Source organism: Vidua macroura, chromosome 16 (assembly GCF_024509145.1).
Source record: "Vidua macroura isolate BioBank_ID:100142 chromosome 16, ASM2450914v1, whole genome shotgun sequence".
NCBI classification, from domain to species: Eukaryota; Metazoa; Chordata; class Aves; order Passeriformes; family Viduidae; genus Vidua; species Vidua macroura.
Genome location: NC_071586.1, coordinates 8,941,091 through 8,960,552, shown reverse-complemented (window position 1 = coordinate 8,960,552; position 19,462 = coordinate 8,941,091). Strand labels below are relative to the sequence as shown.

The 19,462-nt window shown below is 40.5% G+C and overlaps 3 protein-coding genes across 9 annotated transcripts in view; 1 reads left to right on the top strand and 2 right to left on the bottom strand.

Annotated features, from left to right (window-relative positions):
* IQCK (IQ motif containing K) overlaps window positions 1-7,359 on the bottom strand; it is a 38,662-nt gene extending 31,303 nt beyond the window's left edge. The window contains exons 1-4 of one of the 4 annotated variants that reach the window (XM_053992355.1): window positions 7,304-7,359; window positions 5,871-5,944; window positions 5,108-5,222; window positions 3,671-3,768 (exon numbers count right to left, since the gene is read on the bottom strand). In XM_053992355.1, coding sequence (XP_053848330.1) covers window positions 3,671-3,768; window positions 5,108-5,222; window positions 5,871-5,944; window positions 7,304-7,328 — 312 coding nt within the window. In that variant the 5' untranslated portion in view covers window positions 7,329-7,359. Of the gene's footprint in view, window positions 1-3,670; window positions 3,769-5,107; window positions 5,223-5,866; window positions 5,945-6,661; window positions 6,795-6,868; window positions 7,139-7,303 lie in introns of those variants that run through there. The other 3 variants (XM_053992354.1, XM_053992359.1, XM_053992356.1) reach the window with 3 other exon arrangements.
* A 46-nt stretch (window positions 7,360-7,405) lies between these two features.
* KNOP1 (lysine rich nucleolar protein 1) lies at window positions 7,406-16,591 on the top strand. 2 transcript variants are annotated; one of them, XM_053991627.1, is made up of 5 exons: window positions 7,406-7,442; window positions 8,540-9,896; window positions 13,282-13,353; window positions 13,820-13,897; window positions 16,274-16,591. In XM_053991627.1, exons 2-5 carry the CDS (start codon window positions 8,541-8,543, stop codon window positions 16,583-16,585), a joined length of 1,818 nt encoding a protein of 605 aa, XP_053847602.1. In that variant the 5' UTR covers window positions 7,406-7,442; window position 8,540; the 3' UTR covers window positions 16,586-16,591. The 2 variants fall into 2 exon arrangements, with proteins under 2 accessions (XP_053847602.1, XP_053847601.1); XM_053991626.1 differs by lacking the exon at window positions 7,406-7,442 and adding an exon at window positions 7,895-8,087.
* Window positions 16,592-17,780: 1,189 nt separating this feature from the next.
* Window positions 17,781-19,462, bottom strand: part of VPS35L (VPS35 endosomal protein sorting factor like) — a 46,555-nt gene continuing 44,873 nt past the window's right edge. For all 3 annotated transcript variants that reach the window (XM_053991625.1, XM_053991623.1, XM_053991624.1), the window contains 2 exons: window positions 19,043-19,189; window positions 17,781-18,539 (listed from right to left, as the gene is read on the bottom strand). In XM_053991625.1, the coding sequence (XP_053847600.1) occupies window positions 18,441-18,539; window positions 19,043-19,189 (246 nt within the window). In that variant the 3' untranslated portion in view covers window positions 17,781-18,440. The remainder of the gene's footprint in view (window positions 18,540-19,042; window positions 19,190-19,462) is intronic.

Sequence of the window (19,462 nt, the reverse complement as noted above, 5' to 3'; positions counted from 1 at the left end):
AGCTTTGGGGTCCATTAAGTGCTTGGCTGAGAAAAAACACAGATCCTCATGCAATTTTCACACTTATGCTAATACCAAATGCTGTTCCAAGAAGCCCAACACCTAAACTTTAAGAGACCAATACCTTCACTGCAGAGCTTTCTATGAGTCACTTCAAATGTTAAATGGACAAATCTTGACTTGCACAGAATCTGTAAGCAAGCAGCAGTGTGTGATCGTCACTGTACAGTTATTTTCAATCACAGGATGAAAATGGGTCCCATTACTTAGGGAATTGTTTCAGAGAATAAATTCTACACTTTGACAACAAAATTTGATTTAATCTAGCAGTTGTAATTTAATCTGTTTTAAATAAATTGCTTTTCCTTTGCAATGGGAAAAAATTATCAGAACAGGGCTCTCAAAACAGCCATCACCAAAGTGATCAAATTTATCTTGTTTTATCCTTGTTAGAGGCAGTGAACTTAGCAGAGAGGAATTCAATCAAGCTGAATGTTTTTTATTTTATTTTCTTTGCCAGGAAACAGTTTATTTTGCTACTGAATTAAATCATTAGTTGCACAGCAGTCAATATTTATAAAGGGAAAAAATTACATAAATTGACCTGCCTTTGACACATTCCTCCTATGCTGCATGAATCCGGATAGAAAACAGGAAATATCTGTACAATGTGCATTGTTAACCTGCAGATGTGTTTATAAATTGTTGATATTCAGAATTCATTTTCCATTTTTCAGTTTAAATATGATGTGCTTGGTAAAAATCATGAAAATATACTGGTGATCAGAAGATGGCAAAGTCATTAGGAAACCTTTTTCCATTCCCTTTCCCTGATCTATCATAATTTTAAATATATTCCATTACAGAGCCTGATACAACTTCCTCCTTCTGTGATAGCTAACTAGAAAGAAAAGTCAGAGTTATTCTAATAAAAACATTTATACATTGTTCAGTTTAATGCTGAAAAATGAATGCATTAGTTGGTTCTCATGAAAGAAAAGATTTAAGAAAATAGTCTTTCCCCTGTAGGCATTTGACAGCAGATGGGATAAAACACAGGAGAACTTATGGTAGGAAAAAAAAATCAGTGAGGGAATACATTGGGCAACCTAATAGGTTTCTTTCATCTCTAATTTAAAAATGAAGCTTCTGCAGACTGTTCTCATATTTATGTCAGTTTGAAGTCTGCACATATATCTAGCAGCTGGTGGTTTTTCTAGGCTTTAGCTTTTCAGATTGTTTGTATGCATCACATAATGCAAGAGAGCCTATTTTAAATTAGATGTATAAATTGTTATGTTTCTTTATCACCTTTCAAAAAAGATCTTTCCTACACAAATCCCTGCTTCCAGCATAACCATTTCCCTTTCCTGACTTTCCCAAGTGACTGTACAATTCTTCCTCTCCAGACATGGATGCACCTTCTCTGATCTCTCCCTTGAATTCCCCTGTTGGCCCCAGGATCTGATTTCCTTAACACAATATCAATTGCTCAAAAGCTCTCCTATTTAACTTTTCCTTCTCTTCTCATTCATCCTAATTTCCTTTCAAAACATGAAAACCTCTAGTCCCTCTCATCAAAATCCCACTCTTCATTCTCTCTCACCATTCCCTCTCTCTTCTCCCGGGCTCATTCAGCATTGATTGCAGTCAGTCTGAGTATTCCTCCCTTCCTTCCAGTGCTTCTTCCATTTATCTTCCACTGGTTTATTCTGTACAGGTGCCCTTTACAGCCTTTAGTGACTCATGTCTAGCCAGAATTCAAACCCAGTATTCTCATCCTTCATGATTTCTGTTAGCTTCATCACAATTAATCTTCTTCATGTCCTGTTGTCTCATGAACTCCATGAATCTTTTGAATCTTTGTTGTCCTCTTGTTTTTGGAAGCTGTACTCTAATGTGTTTATCACAAGATCCTTTCTCCTTGTTCCCTTTGGGTTTGTAAGGATTCTGCTTTTGATCCTAACACTCAGTTCAAGTTATTTCATTAGCCATTTTAACAGAAATTATAGCAATTGGGGTTTTTTCCCTCCAAATCCATACATAACAACATATTTCTTACCAACTAAAGAATAACTAAAAATCACATATTTATGCCAGATAAGGAAACAGAATGTACAAGTTTAAGCACCTGGACAACAATGGAAAAGAACATAAATATTCAGTTATATGGCAAGCATCAAGAGCTATTGTTTTCCTAGTTATTGTTCAAAAGGAGGAAGAAATGAGGTCACAGTGGAAAACTATCCCCTGACCTCAGCTTGCTTTCCTGAGCTTGGCTCCCCAGTAGCAGGCCATCTCTTCATATAAGTGTGTTTTCTATAAGCTGAACTCATTTTTATCAAGTTTCTATACATTAGAAAATAATTGCTTTTAGTAGTTTTCTACAAAGCAGCATAGAGACCCATACAAAATCCATTTTCAGCATATAAACTTTCTCATATACCACTGAAGATCTGCAAAATTTCTCAGATTAAAAATAGACAAAGTAACCTTAGCTTTATTCTGAGTTTTAAACAGAACTATTTCTAAGAATTTCAATATTTTTAAAATATCTTTGTATTTAAGTTTTATTGCCTTCAGAAATAGTTAACATCTATCAAAGCCTGTATTTTAAACCATTTGTAGGACATGCCTTTCTCCTAAAGGTTACATGCTTCCAAAAAAAGCCAAAAAGAATCAAAATAGATTTTATTAAAAATGTGATGAATAATATATATGTTCAATCTGTTCTTGGCTAGGTAATGTAAATGTGATGGCAGGAATGACAGACAGATGTCATATCAATGAACCATTTTCCTATTTCACCTGTATTCATTACAGCTTATAGATACATAGACACACATGTAAATCCATCAGGTTATAGACACACAGAAATTTTGTGAAGACTGAGAAAAAATTGAAATAACTGGTATTAAATGTACAGGTTTGGATCTGAAATTCAAATTGCCATGGTTTGAGAAAACAGCAGAAATGATGGGAATCCTCCCAGCTCCCAATACCTAAGCTATTGCTGGGGCTCTGCTAGGCTGCAGTGATACAATGAGGAATGTATTTATGCTTTATTTTGCACCAGTCCTGGTGGGTTTTTAAGCATTCCCTATAGACAGTGAGGAATGTCTCTCTAGACATACACTGAAAACAAATTTATAAAAACACATGTAGCAAACAATTATTTTTAAATCTGCATTTTTATAAGCTCAATAATGCCGGATACCCTGTCTTCCAGTTAAATGGAATTTACAGAGAAAAACAAGCTAAAATAGAAAATTTTTCTCTATTACAATGCCAGACCAGCAAAAATAATTGAGTCACAGAGTAAAATTCAAGTCCTGTACATCACCCTCAAATGAGTGAAATGTATTAATGTGAAAGATAGCCTGTTCCTCTAAAACACAACACTATTTAGGTTAGATACAATCAGATATTTAAGGAGGATTTGTAGAGAGCTAGAGATTGTCATAATGATCAAGTTCATGTAGAATGTAATCTGTTCTGAATTACTGGAGAAAATAACAATTAAAGCCAGACCCAAAAAAACCCATGATATGTTATATCATATTATTGTGGATGGTTTTCTTGCAAAAGACCAAATTTTAAAAATACTGCCTGTGAAACAAAAAGGCTGTAACTTCCTGCCAGTGATTTGAAATGAAAACTACAAACTAACCTCAAAACACTTCTCCTTCTCTGCCTCATGCAGAAGTGCAGCCAGTCCTGGTAAGAGCACTGGGAAGATGTAAAACTCCAAATATTCTCGAGGAGAGCCTGAGCAAAACAGGACAGCCTTCACTTACAGCTAAGCACTTGGATTTCACAAAAACACCACCATAAGATATCATAAAGTCAGTACCAGTCATTTTGTCAATACCATCACGGCTTGGACAAAGCAGATTCATTCCCTTCACATACAGCCACGGCTCTGTCTTCACTTCTCAACAAACACAACACAAACTTGGGTAAATTTCAAACTAAATGTGCGCCAATACTGCAAACTCAGTGTGCCTCAGAGATGTCAGATTTAGTTTTAAGTGAATAAACTCAGATACCAGAAGCAGTTTAGTCATAGAAGTGAAAAGCTCTGTGAATTAATTTACCCTGACAGGAAGAAATTAGCCTGTGCTGAACTCAGTGCAGCTGCAGTTAGACCACTTTGGTATCTCATGCCCTTTACAATCTGCATTATCAGAGTTAGTAATAAAACTGAATTTCTAGACAGAGGAAAAACCAAAGGTTATATTTTAGTGCTGTGATTTCTTTGTCATAAATTGCTTCACACTTGCCAGATCCTTCAGAGATTTTAACATGACTCCATGTATCCAACCTTTCCCCTCTCAGGGGGCTGTCTGGGTTGGCACCTCTCCCCATTCAGGCAGTATTCAGGTTTTGGTGTGATCAGCAAAGATTAAGTTATAGGACTGTTCTCTTCTGGCAACACAGCTGAAACACTGAATTTATTCTCAGCTTTATACCTTTAATTGGTTCATATACTGCCAGAAAATGCTCATAATTGGGAGGACACTATTTATGTAAAAGCCAAGGGTAACACTGCTTCTGACTTGCACCAGGAATTCCTAATGAGAAAGATGGAATGGAAGAGAAGACAAAATGAACGGCTAAAATGCAAAATAAAAACACACTGCTGCTTGGTAAATTTATTATAAAGTATAGGAACTGATAAAAGTGGAAGAACAAAACTTCAGAGCTGCTTCCATTCTCGTCTGTAATCAGATGGGTAAAGACAGTATTTTGACAGCAGTTTTCAAATTCAATTGTCTACTTAGTCTATTGATCTTAGTTTTGCATTATTAAATCAGAGGAAGAAATGCCTGCCATTTCTGATTTGAGTGCCTAAATAAAAAGTCACTTATTCAGAAAAGCACAGAACTACCTTAGCTAGTCAATGCTATGCAGAATTAGATATTTCTACCATTGACCAAGTGGCCAAGCTGGTTCCCTGTTTTCAGACCAGAGGCCTAACCATGCAAATGTCACACAAGCAAAGCTGTTGTTGCTGTTAACACTCTAAATTAAATCAATTACAAATCCTTGCCATATGCAAGACAAATAATCACAGCAGGGTTCAAGATAATATACTCCTACTCACATTTTTTTGGATCAGGGGGTTCTCCAGGGGGAGCTTCCCCCAGTACGGGAGGCAGATATTGGGCTGCAGGGGCAGAAAAAAGTTGTTCCATAGGAATAGCTGCTTCCAAAGGCACCTGCTCAAAATAAATGTATCCTGGCTAAATACCCCAACAGACTAGACAAAAACATACAAACCAATTAAACAGAAAAAAAATATAAGGTCAGTTAAAAATTATGGAATTATAATTTCTAATTCAAATATTGCATTCTTTATGTATTTTCTGAATCCTTGAAAATATATAATTACACTTTAAAAACTTCTGTGGTTTCCAACACAGTAAAATCATCCAAAGCTAACAGAAGGTATATGACTCCTTTTAATAGAATATTGTGAGATATCAGAATTTTTAAAACATTTTATCCATTGAATAGTAATAGTAATTGAAATAGTAATTATTTGGAAATTAATTCTGGTAGCATTTTCTGAATAAGTATTTTCCACTCAGAAGTTTAAATATCTCTTTCACATTGTTCAGAAGTCCTGACATTCACCTTTTAAAGAAAATAAACTTTTCTTTTCAGCATTAACCAAGTTGTTTTAAATACAAACAATTATTTCGAATATTACATTCGTTGGTTCAAAGAAGTTGTTTGAAAAATAATAATTTTGTTTTCATTTTATGAATGAGTCTACCCTGTGGGTACCTAATTTTCACATTTAGTTGTTTAAAATATTTTAAATCCATCTCTATGCAGATTTTTTTACTTGAACTCTTACTCACTGATCCTTGTTTTGATTCAGGATCTTGTTTTGATTGAGGAACATCTGAAACTTGAGGCTGTTCTGCTTCATGCTCTAAACGTAAAAAAAAAGGTACAACATTTACGAGGAGACTCTAAAAAAATATTTATTCTCCTCCTAAACCAACATTTTTAAAAGGTATTTATTTAGGTTTGAAAGAACAAAGGTTAGTATGCAATAAATATTTGTTTAACATGAAATCTAACGTTTTGAAACAAGCAAGAACTTAAGAGACTCTTGTCATGTCTTCTCTTGAGCTTTAAGTCAAGTGCAAGGTTCTCACTGACAAAAGAACTCTTTTTTTTGGGAAAAAGGTTTTTAATCAAAATAACAATTCAAAGTATTTCAACATAGGTAGAATGTACATGCTTGCACTGAATTACCCACTGTTTTTACTAGTAGACAAGACTACTTTTCATAGTGGATTCCTCTATAAGCAGTTAAGTCCCACGGACATTGCTAAGTATTACTGTCTCCACTTTGAAAACAAAACAAAACAAAACAAACAAAACAAACAAAACCCAAATAAACCTACACAAACAAATAAAAAAATCGACGAACTAAAAGCTGTACATGACCCTCAAGGATACTGAGACACTCAGGCTAAGAAGAATAAAGGACCAAGGCAAAGAACTTGATATGAGAAAACGTACAGCTTCCCCAGTGCAGACCCCGAGAGCCCGACCCAGCAGGCTCAGCTCCACCTCTGCACTGAGGCTGAAGGCACCACCAAATCCCCGGGTGCTGCAGGCTTGGCTTGGAACAACCAACCTCACTCCAGCGCTGAAAATGGCCATTCAGTGCAAAACGCCTGCTCTGGGCGTTAACAAGTACTGAATGAAGATAACCCCCTCGGAGAACTGGGGACGTGCAGTGCTGGTCTCCCAGCTTTGCAATCTCAGCGTTCTCAGACCTCGGGCTTTGCTATCAGAATGGTGCTCTGAGAACAGATGTTTTGTATTCATTTAACGTTTGTACCAGCAATGACACAGCCGCCTCTCTGCTTTCCCGAGGTAATACCCATCTCCGTTCCAGGGTAACCCAGAGAGCACAAGGGGCAGGTCACAGCCGGGCAAACCAGAGGCCCTGACACCCTCGAGCAGGCTGGCTGCAGCAGAAGCACACACAAAGGGCGCCTGTCGGGAAGTTATGGCAATAAAAACAACGTAAGGCCCACGAGCAGAACCGCTCGTGGCCCCGGTGCCGGTGGGGATCAGGGCGGCTTCGGGCACTCTGTGGGGCGGGCACAGCCCCGCGCCCGGCCCGCAGCGGCGCTGAGAGGAGCGGGCGGCCCCAGGCCGAGGCTGGCCGGGCGGCCGGGAGGGGCGGCCTGAAGGGCCCCGAGGGCCGGCGGGGGCAGCGCGGGACCCCTGCCCGGGGGGCTCGGAGCGGAGCCGGGGCCGGGGCTCCCACCTGCGCCGTGCCCGTCCGCCGCCATGGCCGCGTCCCGCGCGTTGCCGCGGCAACGGCTCCGGCAGCGCCCGCGCGGGGCGGGGCGGGCACGGCGCGATCGCTTCCGGGGCGGCGGCGGCGCTGCACGTGGCCGCGGGAGGTGAGCGCCGCACGGCACGGGGCACGGACCGGCACTGGGCACGGACCGGCACAGGGACCGGACCGGCACTGCACTGCACTGCCCGGCACAGGGCACGGACCGGCCCGGCACGGCACTGCCCGGCACAGGGCACGGCCCGGCACAGGGCACTGCACGGCCCGGCACAGGGACCGGCACAAGGCACGGCCCGGCACGGCACGGCCGCTACAGGGACCGGCTCGGCCCCTCCGCCACCGCATCCCATGCGGGCCAGGCCGTGCCGGTCCCTGTGCCGCCGGGCCGTGCCGTGCCGGGCCGGGCCGGGGTCCGGGGCGGGGCTCGGGCTGGCACCCCCCGCCCGGGGTGCAGCCCGTGGGTGGGCGCGGTGAGCCCGGGGCTCACGGGGCTCACGGGGCTCACGGGCTGAGCGGGCGGCCCGCACAGACGGCGAGAGCCCGCGGTGCCTCGCTGTGCTCGGCTTGGGGCTCTTTCCGGGGTTGGACGGGGCGCCCCAATGACGCTGTTGTAAGCCAGGTGGGAATCGCTGAGTTTCTCAGTGAGCGGGTGCTAAAGGCTTCGGTGTTGTAACCAATTCATTGGCGTAAGTGTACTGAGAAAAGAAACGGAGAGCAAGGATAAGAAATCAGCGATAAAAGCAAATTTAAGGTAATAATTCAGGTGCCTTGGAAGGGTCTTGTAATGCTGAGTGAGCAGTAAAGCGGTGTGAAGTTAAGTGAAAAGTCACAGGTATCTGGAAAACTACTCTAATTGTATTTCTGTATACACACGGATATGTTTTGAGGTATTTAGAGGGTAGGTATTTCTGTGAAAACGTTATGCTCTGCTGCCGTGAAACAGACAAATAGAACCTTGCAAACTGAGACAAGGTACACTAAACAACATGATAAAAATAATCACCCCAGTAAACACTATTTTCTGCGTGTGTCTGTCTGTCAGTATGTTCTGGTTCCCTATCATGGAAAGCAGACTGAAATTAGAAAGAGTGTCAGGGACAATGGGAGATCAGGAATGGGTTCAGAATAAAGGAAGACCAAGTAGATTAGGACTTGCATCATCTCTTTGAAGCAGTTTGCTAACATCCTAACTTCCTTTTTCAGAATGATAATAAAGAAAAAGAGAAAAGAAATTCATGAGGAGCCTGTACAGAAAAAGAAAAAGGTGAAGACTATCATTGAAATTGAGGAAGATGATCAAACTGTCATTAAAACTGAGGACAATGGCCATCTCAAGAAAAAAACGAAGACAAGGAAAAAGGAAAATTTAAAAGATGAATGCTTACACAAATTGCAACCAAAGAATAATAAGAAAAAGAAGAAGAAAATCGGCTCTGAATTACTCAGAGAAGATAATTTAAAAAGCTTTGTGAATATAAAAGGTCATTTGGATTTACAACTTCAAGAAGAATCAGAGGAACAAATTAAAATAATCAAAAAGAAGAAAAATAAAGTCCCGTGTCATTTCTCCTTGGAGAATAATGAGAGTAGTGATGTGGAGCTTTCAAATCATTGCACAGATGGTATTAAAAAAAATGAATTCTCTTTTAAAAAGAAGAGAAAGAATACTGCTTTGGATTTGGAATTGGATGGTGAAGTAACAAAGAAAAAAAAGAAGAAATGCAGTTTTTTGTTAGAGGCCATCCAGGACAGTGAACAAAGGCAATCCGCAAAAGGCTGTAAAAACACCCACAAATGCACTTCAAAAGAAGCAGTTTCTACAGGTGAAGACTATGACACAGGTAATGCCCAGAATGGTGGGGAGAGTTGTGTGAGAAGAAGGAAGAAAAAGAAAGATAAATCTGACTGCTTTTTACCACTGGCAGATAATGAGGAGGACATGCATCACGTTCCTGGTCACCCCACTGCAAGTGACTTCAGAAAAAGGAAGAAACATAATTCCTGGGAATTTACATTGAGAAGCGGAGAGGAAGAGGACAAAATTAAGAACTTTGGGTGTATCAAAGAGAGGAAGAAGAAGAAGAAGAAGAAGAAAAAAAAAGCTGTTTCTTCCCCAACCTATGAAGATAAGCAAGACTGCAGTCACAGCATTCCTGATAAGCATCTCCCAGCACAGCAAGAAGTTGAGCTTGAGGAAGAGCTGTTTGGAAAGAAACACAGGAAGAATTTCAAGGATAATAATGAAGTCAGTAAGAAGAAAAAGAAGAAGATTAAGAAAAAGGAGAGGGAAACAACATACTCAGAAGTTTCTTTAAATAATGACAGTGCTTCTAAAAGCCAAAAAATAGTACTAGAAAGCAATAAGAAGAACAAAGAGAGTGAAATGGAGCAAGCTCAGTGTGTTACAGGGGACACTGTGGATGGGGAATTACGCAATAGTAATCCTGTACTGTGTGACAAAAAGAGTAAAAAAGTACCACCACAGGACTTAGCTGGAGAACCAGGTTCAAAAGCAGATGGAAAAAAGATCAAGACAGAATCACCATGGAATGGGTCAGTGGTAAGTTGTAGAGAGGAGGGCAGCTTTGCTCTCTCGTGCTGAGGAATTGAAAGCCTTTGGGGCAGTTTCTGCTTTGCAGGCTGCTCAGTGTTGGTAACATTGAGGCCACTGAGGGTCCCCACTGGGTGTGGGGAAGCAGGATCAGCTGATCTGTCTCAGCATGTTGTAGTCCACAGGACATTCTGGGCTGGAAGGGACCCACAGGGATCATCACATCCAGCTCTTAAATGGGGGGCCATGCAGGGATCAAACCCCAGCTGGGCTGATCCTGTGGGGAAGCACTGATGCCTGCTGCTGTCATCATGCAGTGTTTCAGTTGTGAAAATGTAAATATTACCAATAGCAGTAAGTATTGGCCCCAAAATAAAGTGGGTTTGTACAGTCATAAATGTTCAGTTGCTCTAAGCAAAGTGGCAACGGTCTTCATACAACAGGAGTTGAATTCCATGTCATTTAACCCTGAGCAGGTGGTAACCCTGGCAGCATCCTAAGTGTAGACTGGGCCAAGAGCATTGAAATACCAATTCTGATAGAAAAATACTACAGACCTAAAAACACAGTTTTAATTAAAACAGTAAATCTATGCAAGAAAATTAATAGATGTAAGAACTGCGAGAATTGTAACTGAGGGTAACTGGGATTGTATCCTGAGTGACTGGTAAAGGAAATCCCATCCCAGAGTCTTGCAGTATGTGCCATTTCTGAGGTAAAATTATCGTGGGGATGAACTGATGAAATATTTGAAATACAGACGTTTTTTCTTTATCTGATTAATGTATTTTAAAGCTAAGGGTGCCAAAAGTTAGTACTTACATGCCCAGCTTCTGTTATCATTGGAAATTAAGCTGTGAGATGCTCAGAAAATCAGTAGGTATCTATTGCATTTTTAGCTGCTTAAACTTAATTTTGAAAACGGCACATTGCAAGTTACTAGGAGGTTGTTTTTATTCCTGTAGGTAATAGGAAGCTGCACTCCAGTTGCTTTCCATCAAGAATTTTGAATGCTTGGCTTATTTAAATGTCAAGCACTAGTTAAGGAGGTATCACTGAAGATTTTTGCAAGTTAAGGGCAGAGCAGACCATAATGTGAGCTGCTTTTCAAGCTCACTTCATGGTGTGCTTTGCTTTGTCATGCACTCAGATGCAGTTTCCTCAAATTCTATTGAAACCTGGCAGCTGCCTGATGTCTAGTGCTAATAATTAAATATAGATTCATGTGGAGACCCAGATACAGGCTTTTTTTCACAGGGGTTTGTGAGGGGAGTGTGTATGCTTATCAGTCATGAGGTGAGCAGATGTTTGGGGCTTTTGAGTTGGATTTCTCCTTTTGACCTTTCAAAAGGACAAGGTGGTTTTATTGCTGGATATATTTTCTAATTAAATTGGCATTGCCTTTTTGAGATTGTTGGACATTATATGGATTTTGCAGCTGCTTACATTGTGTAAAGGCAAGATAAGCCCTACAATGACATGTAAACTTTCATGACCAGTTAATATGGAAACCACAGCAAATACCTTGCAAACTGTTGAGAAGAAGGGAGTAGGGTGATGCATGTTTTGTTCCTCTTTCCCATAGGCAGCTCCTTTAATAATAAAAAACTACTCAAAAGAAAATCTGAAGATTGAGAGGTCTGAGTTAATCAGTTCCAGTGAGTTCTAGTTCCTGCCAGGCCAAAAGACACAACACAAAAGCTGATAAGGTGCTCTTGCATTTGACTGTGCCACAGTCTTGAAATGTTTTCATCTACAGCATGTCACACGCTCTGCATGCCTTGAAAACCCCTCTGTTGGGCTTGCCCTGCAAGTAATAGAGCAGAGTTTAAAGATGTGGAGTGATACCCACTTAATGTCAGTGATTGGTGTTTTTCTCCTTGGATGCCACTGCAGTCAGCTCGGGCAGTGAGGAGGAGTGAGGACTCAGTTTCTGCTTTGATGCTGTTTGCCAGCACACAGCATAACCCTACCACATGTGAATGTGCTCCTTTTCCAAACTGAAGTTGGAGGAAGCTTGGCACACCTCCATGGGGTAGTTTTTTCACTCAGTAGCCTTCAGCATGTCAGCACTGTGCTGGGAATGAGCAGGGATGGGGGTGCTCCCTCCTTCCAGCTAAAAAAGAAAAAATATGCTGCAGTTGTTTGCAGAGTCCTGTCAGGACAGTTTACCTGCTTGTTTTAATAGATCTGAAAAGACAGTACCAGGCCATCTAGAAGTAAATTGGGGGCTGTTTTTGGTTTCTTCTTTCTTCCAAGAGCATGAGCTGTCCTTCCTGCAGACAGTGTTCTCTCATTTTTAATAGTGCATGTACTTGTGTGTGTGTGTTAAAGCAGTGTATAAAAGGTAGCTTTGGAAAATGAGGTAAATCACTGATAGCTTTTAATATAACCAAAGCCTCAAAAAAGTAACAGCAGGTTCTGCTGACAGAAGTATGTTACAAATCTTTTCCTTGTCGTTTCCCTGGCTGTTCCATGCTTGGTTTATGATGTTAGCTGTATCAATAGATCTTCCCTTTGGCCACTTTTTCTAGGCTGGTCTAAAGCTTATGGCTCTCATTTACCACTGTCCTGGACTTACCACTTACCCTATTGTGCTGGATGCCCAAAAAGCTTCTCCTAATTACAAATTTGGAAGAGAAGGGCTGGGGACAGTGGTTTAGGCATGGCAGTTACTGGGAGCTAAAGCTGCAGAAGAGCTGCACTTTGTGGAGGTGTGATCAGGGTCTGGTTGTGTGTGGACTCTCAGATTTACCTCCTGCCATCCAGCCCATCCATTCCTACAGGAGCTGCTCTGGCTCTTCCATCAGCTGCCTGTTCCTTGCTCTCAAAGGTGGAATAATGTGCTGTTGGCTGCCACTGTAGGGGACAGTTCATGTACGAGTCCTGCCTCTCCCTGTGCTCCTTCCACTCTGGGAGCTCCCTGGGGACCATCATCCACACGGGAGCACAGTGCAGCTGCCTCTTGATTGGCTTTTGTTTCTTTGTTTCAGAGAGCTTTATTTATTTTACCCCCAACTTCTATTTTTTTTTAACTTTCACTGTCTCTGTGCCTTTCTTCAAGTATAAATTTAAGCTTTTATAAAATGGTTTAATTTGAAATTACTCTGCCTGCAAACATTACTGTGTGTGCCAGTGTTGTTGGCAGGTCCCTATTAATGTGTAAATCTAAAAATCATTTATCTTGATTAAAAGAAGAAAATCTCTGTGAGGTTTTTCCATAGGAATACACAGATTTAATTGGCATTTTCATCTTAGAGCTGACTATTTCTTCTTGCCCCTGAATCGTACTACTGATTGCTTACTGTAACTACTTTTGTGGTAAGAGCTGTGTAAATTCTAATTAACCAGAATGGATAAAAATAATCATACAAGCTTTTTTCCTGTTTTACAGGAACATCTAGATGATGGTGTAATTGTTGTGCAGGAAAAGAAAGGAAACTGTGATGAAATTAACATAGACAAGGTATGCTTTGTCCTAACTGGGTAAGATCTAAAGCAAGTCAGCATTTAACATATGCATAGGAATTGATACTAAAAACTGCTTTGTTGCTTACCTATGCCTAGATTTCCCTAATTAAAGCTCTGCTTAAAATGTGCTTTATGCGTGGGTTAGGTCCAGAATGTACAGTCAATGTCAGAACTAACTAACTTACTAAGTTAAAGACTCATTTCTTTGTGCCTCTCTCAATGCTGGCAGTTAGAAAATTAGACTTACCTGATACAGAAACCACTTTTAACATACACTAAAAAATTACAGTTCTCATGTTGAGTTTGTGAAAGGATCCCGTGCAACTTTTAATTATCCTTGTGAAATTCTGAAGATAACTAATTCTTTTGTTTTCCTCTTACTATTTCATTGTGAATTAATTGCCATTTAACACATGGGACACAGACTCTTATGCTGCATGTGGAATTTTTCTGCACACTAGGTGAGGCGGCAGGCCCTGCAAGAAGAAATTGACAGAGAATCTGGCAAAACCAAGGCTCTCAGTTCCAAAGTGGGACAGGTAATGTATGAGTTTGGACCTCAACCTGATGGAAATACTGTCTCCCAGGGCAAGTTCCTGTAAAAAACACTGTGCTCTTTTTTGTACGTGGCTCATGTACAACAGTGTTCCTTCTGACTGCAGATTTCAGGTCATGCTATAGAACAAGTTGTTCCAATGCCAAGAGACTGAGAGCTGAGCAGTGAACTCCTTGCCATTGCACAGTGCTCTAATTCCCATCATCAGTCCTCAAAAGCAACATTTTCTCTGGTTCCTCTGGAGAATGAGCCATCAAAAATTGCTACAGAAGCATTTTCTGCTTACTGTGAAATGCAAGTAATTTTTGGGCTATGGATGCAGCAGTCACTGAAGTGTATCTGATTTCTTACCTGCAAGAATTTGCACACATTCAGCAACAGGGACACACCTGGAAAGGTAAAGGGGGTGGCAACTGTTGACACACATGTGTGATATTTAGAGCCAGTCCTCTCATGGCTTCTGCATCTTCCCTCCACCTCTTTGGAAGATGATTCCTGATTCTTTGCTTTTGCATCCTACTCAGCCTGGCTCCTGACAGATTCACAGTAAGGTAGTGGAAACTTCCTGCAGTGTTTAGCCAGGGGTAAGAAGATTGAGGTGGAGAGAAAGCTTTGCTAGTAATTCAGGCCTCTGTTGTTTTGCAGGACTGCCAGAATGCCTAGAAAGCTGGAATATGCCTCAAACAAATGCCAAAAACAACTTCTGTAGATCTAACATAGTGGGAGGGAGTCTGCATAGCTCTGGAACTACAACTGTCTAATAGTGTCTGAAGCCATTGAGAAAAATGACATCCTTGGCAGGAGATCTCAGTTCTTTGGCACTGATCTGTCTCTGTTTAGTACTATGCAGAAGAATAGAAGCTGTGAAAACTAATTCATCAGCTCCACAAAGTGAGCTGGAAATGCTTCAGCAAAAGCTGGGTGTACTGCCTGCCAGCAGCTCACTTAAAAACAGAGTTTTGACAAGGCATAATTATATTTGTATCTGTGCATTTGTCTCCCATTGCAAAGGGAGGAGTTATATTTATTCATCTGTGTCTTGTGTGTATCTGGATGTGTGCATGTATCTGTGTCACAGACTGGGCTTGTGCAGCAACTTGCAAGGCAAAAGGCTGAAGTATTATGGGTAGCTTTCTTTCAATACCAGGCATTCTGGCCTATGATAGTGAATGATACTCCAGCCTTGCATTTTTTTACCTTAAGAACCCCTGCTGTAGCTTGCCTGCTGTTGTGTAGCATGCTGTGTGCTGTCTACTGGAGAATGACTGTTTCATGCAAGCTGCAACTGTTCTGTTGGAAGGATTTCAGGCTGACATAAACATACCACTGAATTCACTTTTTTTTTCCTTTGATGTAGCCAGCTTAGTCTGTTTAATTAATAATCTGCCATTTAGTATCATGCCCAATTTTGAAGAAAAAATTCTGAGTAAATCCTGAGTAAAAAATCCTGAGAAAAAAAATTCTGAGTAAATCTGCCAAAAACATTTATAAGTGACTGCAAAGCTATAGCTCAGGAGTCAAATACACCCTTGAATAATGAAGCCTGTTCTTAGGTAAACCAAAAGTTCATGAATTCTGTAAATCCTACGGTGTATCTGGGGTTTTCCACAAACAGCTGAAATCTCATTTTAGCTGGATATTGCCTCCTCAGAAAGGGGCCAAAATCTGCAGACAAAAGAAAAATCCTGAAGGGGTGAAGTAGTTCAGAGAGTACAGTTAAATGCAAGTACAGTAAATACAAAGAACACAGCAAACTGCAAGGGAGGGGAGGCTTTAAGAGAACTAGAATTAGTCCTGTTGGATAGGGGAGGCCCTCTGGGTTTGCACCCTTGCAATATTAGTTGTAATTAGTAGGATGAGAATGCTTAAATTTAAAAGTGGGATGAAAATTACTTAAAGCTTATAAGCCAGATTGAACAGTGTCCACAACTAACAAAACACTGTTGAAAACAGCAGCTCCCTAACTAGGCAGAGGGAGAATGAAAAAATAACCCTGCAAAGTGACAGAGAAAGAGGATTAAGTGTGACAGTTTTCTTAGAATAAGAGATGCTCTCTGGCTCTTGGAGGAGAGAGGGAGCAGAAAGCCAAGACTGCTAAGGACAGAGGGGAAGGAGATTCTCAAAGCTCATTCAGCTGGCTCCAGGTGAAATGGCTGAAATGCTGATGAAGGTGCACTCAGGCAGAGTTAGGTCAGTCTTTTACCACACCCCTGGAGAGGTACTGCCCATGGAATAACAGCTTCCCAGCTCTGTCCCCCATCAGGCTTTTGTGTTCTGTTCTTATGCTGCACAGCCAGAAATTGTCTTCCTTGGTCTTGGTATTTTTAAATTTTAGTGTTAACTTTGTTTTGCCTCACAGGATACGAAGCTTGGACAGTGGAGTACAGCTACTTTTAAAAGTTCTGAGGAACAAAGGAAGTTTTTTAGACTGATGGGTGGCTTTAAAAAAGGTTCTGTGCCTATCCAAAGTCCCTCAGCAACTACAAACAAACCAAACATGGCTCTGAACCAGGAAGGGGAGGAGAAGTTACAGCAGGCTCTGAAGATGGAGTTTGATAAAGCAATGGACTTGAAGCAACACAGAAGAATTGGTCTTGGATTTCAGCCTAATGCAAACAAAAAAGTATACATAGACAAGTACTCATCTAGATCTATAAAATTTGAAGATTAAAACTCAGACGTAATAAAGAGAGTGAAATTTTTTTTGCCTTCTACATCTGTTTACTTGAAATAAAATAACAAACTGCTGAAGAAATTTTGTTTACAAAGTACTTGAAGTACAAGTTTTCAACTGCATATACCAGCGGAGCTGGGTCCTCACTTCATCCAAACAGTAAGTTTTTCAAACCTTTATCATGTTCTGCAAGGCAAGAGACAGCCTCCTTCAAAGACTGAAGATGTGTGCCATGCCTGCAATTAGTTGAAATTCAGTTATTTTTTTAAATGCTGATTTAATAAACTTACTTTTATCTATATCATAAGTGATTCAAAAAGATTTTATTGTTCTGTTAAATCTTCACATTTTTTACACTCAGTGGTATAAAATGATGGTGCTTTACTTTGAAGACACACTGGTGGTGTGCCCTCAAATTTGATGAGGGCAGACTTTTAACTCAGAAAGTAATTGTTAAAAATCCAACATCTTCCTTACAATAACAGATAGCATTGAAGATCCTCTATATTTGAACTACGTTCTGGCAGTTGGATTTTCAATCAGCAGCTGTTATCTAAAAATGAAAGTATAAGCATTTTGGAGAGTAGCACCAACAGAACTACTGCTTTTCTATCTTTTTCTGCCTCCAGCAGAAAACACACTTAACAAAATAGCACTTGGTTCTGATGCATTTTGGGCAACTCTGGAGAGGAAGTGAAAATTCTGCTGAGACTCCATCTTAAGGGGTTGCCATGAATCGATTCCCATATCTGGGAAGACGAAGATGCTCTTCCTGCAGGGTCTAAACTTCTTGGAGAAAACCTTCTCCTTTAAAGTGTCATTTAAGCCACCACTATCTCAACATGATGCTGATTTGCATCAGTGCTCTCAGTGTTCAGCACCAGCCTCCACCAGCCCTTCTAGGTTTTGGCTCTTGTTTCACTGAAATTCAGGTAGTTAATGTTCTGTTTTCTGGTTTGAAACAAATGCTGAATTCAAGCCCTCAGCTACTTGCCTGGCAAGGAAGGAAAAAAAAAACCAAGCCACTAAGCAAAAGTAGCAATAGATATAAGGTCTTAACATGGTTCCTTACCATGGGGCAGAAAGGGTGAGAGAGATTTTATTAGAAATAATAACAGTACATGTAACTAAATTCCAGAAGGGTAAGGTGATAGATTTGTATACACAAAGAAACTCCCCCAGAATACATAGATGAACTGCAAATTGTTTTATTTAGTGATAGTGTACTTTGCAAATATAGAGGACTTTGCATAATTTCCATTTTCCTTTGCAACGCTTAAAGATTCCTTTTATTTTACAAAACATCACTGGACTAAAATGAAAACATAAACATGTCTGTGTAAATGTATTGTAGAAACTGAACAGTAACACTTCAGCCATTTTTCTCTGCTACTGGAACCAGCCAGGCAAATGCTGGCAGCATCCCAAAGCAGAGGCACAACTCAGTCTGACTGTTCTATGGAAATGCTGCTTTCTGCACAGGAGAATGACCATTCTGCAAGAGGGATGAAGTTTTGAGGCTGTGAAATCACTTGTACAGATTATCTTCCTTTTTTGTTAAAATTACAACAGATTAGATCTCAGAAGGCTTTTGCAACCCTAGAGGTTCAAGATACTGTTTACTGAATGTAAATCAGCATTTAAAATAACAATACTACGGTAAAACTGGATACAGAAACTCAGGTTAAATTATTGCACTCAGAACAGTTTTACCTTTGCTGTGCCCATGTAAATTTGTCTCAGTAAGGAAAATAAAAATACACTGAACTCCTGCAGTGAGAATGTAGATCAGTGATTTTTGGCCTTGGTTCCATGCTCCCTTGTGTAGGTGACTCCTTGGAAGAGGCACTCATCAGGTCCTGGACTGCAGAGGAAGCCGGAGGGCCAAGTCTGTGAAATGACTCATTTCAGGTTGTTTGCTCCTCCTCTTGATGTATTCTAGGGTTTTCACCTAGATTTGAAAAGAAAGGTATTTGGAGAATTTCAGTGTCTTGTTTCATAGCCATCAGGTCATCTTTGTGAAGGTGTTTTCTCATGCTCATTATCATGTGTATGTTTCTTACAGGCACTCAAATGCCACTTTACAAGCTTTCACCAGGCAGTTCCTCCACAAAATAAAAATGCAGTATTTCTCTTAAAGCTAGTTTTCTTACTGAACAAAAAGTTAAGAACAACCAACATTTCCAGATTTCTTAATGTTTGTCATACTATTAAAATTCTAGAAAGATACAGACCACTTGAAATAAGAGAAGCTGCTTGTTCATTAAGAAGCATTTAGAAGAATAACTTGTTGGGGTTTCAAGATAACTTGATTTTTTTTTTTTTTTTAAGATAGTAGCTTGTAAAGAGATGAGGTTTATTCAGATCAAGAAAATGTTGCCTTTTCCCAAATAAAGAGTGGAAAAAGATATTAAGAACTAAAACCTCTCTGCATTATCTATCTCCCTCCCTTACCATAGTCTTGGTGTCAGCAAAGCCATGCTTCTGAGCAAGGTTCCAGAGATTGACTGAAAGCTGGTTCAGTCTGTTGTTTCGTAGGTCCCCATGAGCCAGAATGGTGTTAAAGAAAAAGAGTGCCAGCTGGCTCTGCCGCTTCAGGGTCTGGGATGGAAACAAAAATATTCCCATGTTACTGTACACTCACCCCAGAATACCCAGCTTAACCTCACCAGCTTCTCTGAGCCCTCAGAGGTTCAAAGGGCACTCCTTTTGTAACACACAGCAATAGTCACAGACATAAGAATACACTCAGAGTTTTCATATTCCATTCAAAATGCAGCAAGCAGCACTAGCTGCAAATCAACAGAAGCTGCTGTAAATAAAATAATTACTCAAGACTCCTACGTCTCATACCACTTTGGCACAGCACAGTAT

What these genes read in the sequence shown, in the direction of transcription:
- KNOP1 (XM_053991627.1), top strand. Translation starts at nt 8,541, where the DNA reads ATGATAATAAAGAAAAAGAGAAAAGAAATTCATGAGGAGCCTGTACAG. An exon ending in ATGAAATTAACATAGACAAG is followed by an intron (nt 13,354 to 13,819) that starts GTATGCTTTGTC and finishes TCTGCACACTAG; the next exon opens with GTGAGGCGGCAGGCCCTGCA. An exon ending in TCAGTTCCAAAGTGGGACAG is followed by an intron (nt 13,898 to 16,273) that starts GTAATGTATGAG and finishes TTTGCCTCACAG; the next exon opens with GATACGAAGCTTGGACAGTG.